This window comes from Capsicum annuum, chromosome 8 (genome assembly GCF_002878395.1).
Source record: "Capsicum annuum cultivar UCD-10X-F1 chromosome 8, UCD10Xv1.1, whole genome shotgun sequence".
Classification (NCBI taxonomy): Eukaryota; Viridiplantae; Streptophyta; class Magnoliopsida; order Solanales; family Solanaceae; genus Capsicum; species Capsicum annuum.
The window spans coordinates 160,267,698-160,275,590 of NC_061118.1; the positions used below are offsets into that span (position 1 = coordinate 160,267,698).

The 7,893-nt window shown below is 31.6% G+C and overlaps 2 protein-coding genes across 2 annotated transcripts; both read right to left on the bottom strand.

The window, feature by feature from the left end:
- Positions 1–607: 607 nt before the first annotated feature.
- LOC107879878 (embryo-specific protein ATS3A) lies at positions 608–1,492 on the bottom strand. The gene has a single exon (XM_016726809.2). The coding sequence runs from the start codon at positions 1,290–1,292 to the stop codon at positions 789–791; it is 504 nt and encodes a 167-aa protein (XP_016582295.1). The 5' UTR covers positions 1,293–1,492; the 3' UTR covers positions 608–788.
- Positions 1,493–4,329: 2,837 nt separating this feature from the next.
- LOC107839922 (embryo-specific protein ATS3A) lies at positions 4,330–5,152 on the bottom strand. Its single transcript, XM_016683588.2, has one exon. The coding sequence runs from the start codon at positions 5,030–5,032 to the stop codon at positions 4,481–4,483; it is 552 nt and encodes a 183-aa protein (XP_016539074.2). The 5' UTR covers positions 5,033–5,152; the 3' UTR covers positions 4,330–4,480.
- Positions 5,153–7,893: the final 2,741 nt, after the last annotated feature.

The window sequence follows — 7,893 nt, forward strand, 5'->3', positions numbered from 1 at the left end:
TATACTCTTTTTTCTTCACTAGATTTTTTTTCCTACTGGGTTTTTTCTAGTAAGGTTTTAACGAGACACATTATCTATCAATTAGACATTCACGGGGAGTGTTATAAATGTATTTACATTATAGTGAATATCTATCAAGATCTACTTGATATCTATTAAGATTTGAAGCATATGTCTTTTACTCAGACTATGAGTAAATTTTTCCTATAAATAGAAGACTCTTTCATTGTAAATCAATTCCTCAAGAATCTCTCAAGAGCATTTTTCCTCAAGGCTCTTTCATTATTCTTAGTTATTTCATGACAATATTATTAATTATTTTTGTGTCACGTCAAAACGTGACAAGTAAAATCGAATGGAGAGAGTATTTATCCAATTGTAAAAATAGGGAAGCAAATTTGGACCACAGGCAAATTTATCCTCAACATTAAATTTTAATCTGAAACTATCCCTCCTTTAAGCTTTCAGTTAAATATGTGACATTAATTTATTTATTCACATGTAATTAGACCCAACGCATTTACTCAAAAAGTTAATTTTATAAGATCCCAACACTTTGTTCACTTCATTAACCACTGTCTGCCATGCTACCGCGCCGAATGAATCATTACATAAAACGATATTTATCATTAAATAACAAAATTCAATAAAATTTAGTAAAGTACCCACACATACAATACAATAGGAAATTACAACCATCCCAACAAGTAGTTATTCTCCAGCAACACTTTTAAATACACTGATTAAATAAATCTGCAAAACGCAAATATCATACATAATTTCGATTCCTATGGAGAGCGTTTATGACAGTGATTAAATCCAAACCAGACTCCATTAGGCAGAAACTTATCATACTTGAAGGCAATAGCAGGACGATCTGGACCGTACACCTTAACACTCTCAGGTTTCCATCCGTCGGATCCAACTCTCTTCAAGTTAAGATAACAGACCTCATAAATACAGGGGCCATGGATCTGGAAAGTATCAGTAGAACAGCTCTCGAATATCTTCGAAGATGGATTATCTATCCTGGGAGCGTAGACTTCAAATCCGTAAGAGTCTCCAAAAGCAATACTGACTCTGTCTCGGGTGGACTTAGGTGAAGTACAGCTTGTTTTAATCGTCAATGTGTATGGGCAACGTCGAGCTGTAGCTGCCGTCTGATTGGTTTCGATGAGAATTTGTGGCTTTGTTGAAGTAGTAATTGATCTTGCTTGGGAGAAACTGAAGAGGAAAGCAGCTAAGCTGAGAAACAGGAACACAAGGTACTGACCACCCATTTTCATCACCATATAGTAATTTTGATAATTGTTTGAAGTATATATGTTGTTGAATGAATTATACTTATAGCCACGTTTTTTATATTTTTATTTATTTTTGCCGCATCCGGTACGCTGTATATATCTTACTACTAACGAAAGAGATTTTTATGCAACGTGGCTACCAAAAATATATAAAATATAAAATTTGGTCCTACATTTTAGAAGCTACTGTATGTATATTCTATTTGATACGCAAATAAAATTGGGATTACTGTTTCTGTTTTTGTACGCTTTAAAAAAATTATCATAATGTCTTTTATGTGTTCTGATATGTTCTTTTAAAAACACTCACTCTATATTCACAAAATGAAAAATAAATCCTACGTGTAATTTTATCTTTTTTCAAACTTCATTTATGTAATTTTATTGTTGCTATATACTTTCTCCGTTTCAAAAAAAAAAAAAAATGACCTACTTTCTTTTTTAATTCATTTCATAAAAATAATTTATTTATTTTTTGATAATATTTTAATTCTAACTTCACGTAGCATGTGTAAAACTATAAAATTAAAAGACATTTTGATATATTAAACATAATTTTAATTTAAGATTACAAATTTTAAAAATATTCTTTTTATTTTCTTAAACTTCAAGTCGAGTCAAAATAGTTGATTCGTTTTTAAACCGAGGAAGTATTATATTTGAGCTTCATAAGTAGGGGTGTACACACCAAACTGTCAAGTCAAACCGAACTGACGAACCAAACTAAACCGAGGAAAAAAATGACTTATGGTTTGATTTGATTGGTTTGGTGTTAGAAAAAAAAAACCCATTCTTGGTTTGGTTTGGTTTGGTGTTAACAAAAAAAAAGTTAAACCGAACCCGAATCAAACTGACATAATATATATATATATATATATATATATATATATATATAATATTCGAACTTTTTTTATACATAAAATATAATCTACTTTTTCAACTAGTTTTAGTAATTTTCAATAATTTGAAAGTAGATGTAGATATATATTTAGATTTGGACCTTTAAGTTGTAATATTTATCCATTAATTACTAATTAAATGATTGAAAACCCAATATAAACTTAAAACCTAAACTTTTCACTCCTCATCTCACTTTTTAGTTTCAAGAGAGTTTTCTACTCCTTATTTTTTCATAATTATGGTTTTTCATTAGCACATGATGAAAATATATTTGATCTAATCTTCAATAACAATATAATTGTAAAAACTAAAGATTATAAAAAAAAAATTAAAAAAAAAAAACGAAAAAACCGACTAAAACCTAAATCCAAAAAAGCAATTTTATATTAGTTTGATTTGGTTTATAATTTTAATAAACCAACATGATTGATTTGATTTTTTTAATAAACCAAACCAATCCGAGCCATGTACACCCCAATTCATAAGCAATCTAAGTAGAGTACTTGAATTCTAGCTCACCAACTAAAATACTTCTAACACTAATCACTAGACACGTTTCAGTTAATTCCACACCCATGTGAGTTAATTAATCAAGATCAAATATATAGATAGCTCCATTATTTTAATTAAATTATTCTCCCTTCGTTTTAACAAGAATGACTTATTTTTCTTTTTAATTTATTTTAAAAAAAACGATCCTATTACTTTTTTAACAATACTTTAATTTCAATTTTTCAATTGACATGTTTAAAACCAAAAAATTTTAAAAAAATTTGATACATTTAACATAACTTTAATTTAGCACAACTTTAATTTAGCACAAGTTCATCGTGTCAACTCAAGTTTAACTGTCAAACTAGTTCATTTTCTTCTAGACGGGCGAGTAGTAAAGTCTGGGGGAGATCTTTTCTTTTCGCCTCGGATGATATCCATTAGATATCAAGAAGTAGGCCATAAGTGTTTTTCTGATCATACTGGGCTAGTAAGCCCAAAATTTCATTTTGCAATTGTATTGGGTAAAGTGCACAATCATCCTTTTTGGGTTAATTAAGAAAAGGGAAAAAAAAATTCATACATATAACGATTGTTTCTCCTTAATTCAATTCCAGAAGCAGTGGACTTTTGTTGTGCAGATCTTCAATGAATTCATACTCCATGTCTTTCACTTTTGGTGGACAAATCACTCTCCAGACAAACGGTTTCGCTTTCTTTACTCTTTGTTAACGAAAAGGGTAAATATGGACCACTTTTTTGACGAGGAATATATATGCTCTAAAATCATTGAGGGATATATTTTATAAAAAATGATTTCATTGACCAATTTTTGAAGAATATATAGTTTGGGGATCCAGTAAAATCTATATGATGTCAAATTTCATACCAAAAATGCTCTATGAAGAAAAAAAAAATATTCCATAACAAAGGAGTTTGAGTTGACGATGGTAAGATGGGAATCAAAATAGGAATGTTGAATATTCTGGAGTTGTATGAATGGCTCTCTTTCCAGAGGACACTCCATCACTACCGCGATAACTATGTCTCAATCCCAATCAATTTGAGCCGGTTGTATGATCTTATCTATCAAGTTAAGCTCATTTAGATCCAATATCATACAGCGCTCGCATTTTTCAGCTTTGCTAAAGTTTAATTTAACAGTTGGAAACTTTCTTTTATCAAAATCGCAAACCAAATAGGACGAAGCAAAGCCTTTTCTTTGTTTGACTTACAGATTTTTCTAAAAAGTAGTCCTGAAAGAAAAAAATGGACATATATAGTCAAGTTTCCCTGTCTGTAATCTTGTCAAAGTGAGGTGAAAAAAAAAGGGAAATGCATTCTAAATTAACATCAGGGTCAGCTGAAAATTGTTACAAATTTGGTCATTCCTATTTTTTACTACACAAACACATTGCCTCATAGGTAAATGTGTAGTGATAGAAGTTCCATCTATGGATACAACACATCTGATGAAGTTCATCTATAAGCAATGACAACAACAACAACATATGCTACAGTGTACACACACCTTACCTCTCCATATCAAAGGTAAGAGGATTGTTTCTGGTAACCTCATTCATCTATAAGCATATGAAATATTGCAAAGAAAGGCTATATCTAACAGCAATTATAATATTTGGCTACCTGAGTAGCTTAAAAAAACTTTATTTGGTGATAAATTAAGCTGTCAAAACAGAAATTAAATATTTTAAAATACGCACAAATCTTCATAGACAGTGGAATACCACACCCCAACATAGCAGCCAGCAGAGGCAAATCAACTACATGATTTTACGACAGTGGTTAAATCCAAACCAGACTCCATTAGGCAGAAACCTATTAAACTTGAAAGTAATAACAGGACGATCTGGACCGTACACCTTGACGCTCTCAGGTTTCCAACCATCCGATCCAACTCTCCTCAAGTTAAGATAACAGATCTCATACATACAGGGGCCACGGATCCTGAAAGTATCCGTAGAGCATCTCTCGAATGTCCTGGCAGATGGATCATCTAGGCTCGGCGCGTAGACCTCAAATCCGTAAGCATCTCCAAAAGCAATACTGATTCTGTCTCTTGTGTATCTAGATGAAGAACAGCTTGTTTTGATTGTCAATGTGTATGAACAGCTTCGAGCAGCAGTAGCGTGCCGATTCGTTTCGATGAGAATTATTTGTGGTTTAGTTGAAGTAGTAATTGATCTAGCTTGGGAGGAACTGAAGATGAAAGCAGTTAAGCTGCTGAGGAATAGGAGCACAAGGTACTGACCACCCATTTTCATCATATCAATAATATCTGAATTTTGTAAGTGTTTGATTATTGGTGTATACATTGTTGAATTCTAATAGCCTCGTTAGTCACCACCAGCCACATTTTTTAATTAAAAAAATTCACGCACCGGGTACGGGTAGGTATGACTCAGACATTTCTGCACAACGTGGCTACTAAGAAATATGTAAATTAAATATGATATGGTCCTACTTGTTATAAATTATTCGATTTGCACTGTACAACGAATACAAATTAGAAATAATTTAATTTTAAAATTATATTTTTAAACACATAAATAGCTAAGAATATTTAAAATCATATATTTTAGAAGATTTTTTTTTATTTTAAAATTTTCTGTCAAATCGGCATGAAAATTTGGAAGAATGGAGTATTAAATTCTATCAAGAAAAGGTCATATTTGCCCTTTATTGTCAAACTAGATAATGAAGGACTCGTTTTACGGGCCCAATATTAATATTTTAAATATATTTATAGGTATTTAATTAATTTTTTAAATGATCATCAATATTTCTAAATTAGCACAATCGAAAATGATGATAAAGATACACGTTATAATAAAGTGTCAATTATATTAATGTTTTTTTATAGAATCATACAAAACAACTAAAAAATAAAAAAATGTTTCATCTATAAATTTATTTTGAAGGAATTTAGCGAATGAAATTCAATAGATTTGATGAAAGTTAAAATTAATCATATCATTCTTTACAAAGTGATCAAAATGAAAAAAATCATGATTTCACATCTTGTTTTACATACTATAAAATCAAGAGAATAATTTAGTATATAATTTTTTTCAGAAAAAATGATTTATATACCGGATGAGAGAATATGCTACGTCAAAATAATATATTTTATTTGAAGATTGTAAATGTGTTGCAAAAAAATATATGTAGTTGTGTGTAGAAATCATAACGTCTTGATATAATATGAACAAACATATCAATTAAATTAAATAAATTATAGTTTTAGAATTATCTTTAGTATGTATAGTTTTAAAATTAAATGAATTCTTTTTCATTATTTATCAGTATCTTTTTTTATTATTTTTTATAGTACTCCATCCATTTCGATCCATTTAAAAGGAGAATGTCTCTTTATTTTTGACAACTTTTTAATCAATTCTGCAAAATTAAAGAATATTTTAATACATTATACATATCTTCAGCCTATTAATATAAGATTCAAAATCTTTTTTTAATTTGTTAAAATTCAATATCAAATCAAAATCAGATAAATAAATAACACTAACGAATTAAACTCTTTTCTCTGAGTATGAACTAAACTTGTCAATTATTTCCATATGTAATACCCCGTAAAGTTCTCTTCTAGTCTGAGCCTTAGAGCGTTTTCGGAAAAAAGAAAATCCGAGTCTAAAATTTTCAGAAATATCTTTCAAAGTATGAAACACTTTGAATCGTGTTGTATTTCTATAATTTCAACTTTTTGCCATGTAGAACATTGAATAAGCTTTCCATCAATACCAATTTTATCAAAATCCGACATCGGACGAGGGAGTTATTGCCGTTTTACTAATGGTATCGGAATCGCCCAGGTTTGATAGTCGACCTGGTGGATTGTAAGGTCCTAGGTGGGCCGTCAAGTGTCCCGTCAAGCCAAGGCAGTGACCCCTCTTTTTGGTCATCATGTGACGGTCAAAGTGGTGGACTGTCAAAAATTGACAGACCATACCATCAAGGGGTCCATCAGGTCGAAACAGAATAGCCCGACCCCCGAGTGACGGATGATCTGGTGGACCGTCAGATTCCTGACGGACCGTCACGACGAGGCAGAACGATCCAGATTTGGCACTCGAGTGACGGACGACCTGGTGGACCGTCAGTCCCTTTGACGGACCGTCAGATCGATCGTCACAGACCCCGATCAGCAGTTTTCAGCTCTTTTTCTTTAAAGGGCATTTTGGACCTTTTCGCTCTTTCCCCAACCTCTATAAATACCCACTTAAGTGTTGAAGGCCTCATTTTCTTTTCTCTTCTTTCACCCAAAAACTAGGGTTTCCAAAATAAAAAAATTCTATCTTCTTCCTCCAAAAATTAAGAGAGAATCAAGAGCAAGGATCAAGAATTCTTCCAAGAGCCCTTAAGAAAAGAGTTTCCCCAAGGTATGTAGATGTTGATTCTTGGGTTCCTTTCATCCAAGAAGCTCAAGTACCTTTTTCTAAATCTCCAAGATTTATGTTTATGAATTTTTAATGATTCTTGTGAGTTGAAATTGATGTTCTTGCTATGATTGAGTTGTGGTTCATGTTTGTCTACAAGATTATCAAGCCTTGGCCTTAGTATGTGGTATTTGTGTGGTAAATGGATTATGTACTTGTTGTTGATGTTGAATGACCTCCAAGATGGGATACTTATGTGGTTTGTATGAATCTATGATAATATATGAGTGGAAGTATGTAAATTTAGTTATTCATGATGAGTAGTTGAGTTATTATACTTATGCCTAAGTTGTGCATGTGAGGTGTTCGATAAAATGTCTAAGAGACTAGAAATTAAGCATTGTAGTTAAATCGTGATCTAATGACTTCTAAGATACGATTATGTGTTACGATTATTGATGTGTTCATGACTTTTGGGTGTAGAATTGGTTGATTTAGCAGAGTATGTCTCCCATAGGTTAATAAAAGCTTAAAAGAAGAATATGGGCCATTATAGCATGTTGAATAGGAAGCCCCAAATTGTGAGCTAGTCTATGCATGCCCAGTGTTTGATAAAATGACCAAGTGAATGAATTATTCTATGCTAGTAGGAAATTCCCAAATAAGTGTGAACCTATGCATGTCTAGTGTTTGTTGAAGGACCTTAGTGAAAGAGTGGAGATGTGATGGTTGTAAATTCCCCATTATGTGCCCTTTGATATATGCTAAGTTTTTAATATATG

What these genes read in the sequence shown, in the direction of transcription:
- LOC107839922 (XM_016683588.2), bottom strand. Translation starts at nt 5,032, where the DNA reads ATGTATACACCAATAATCAAACACTTACAAAATTCAGATATTATTGAT.
- LOC107879878 (XM_016726809.2), bottom strand. Translation starts at nt 1,292, where the DNA reads ATGGTGATGAAAATGGGTGGTCAGTACCTTGTGTTCCTGTTTCTCAGC.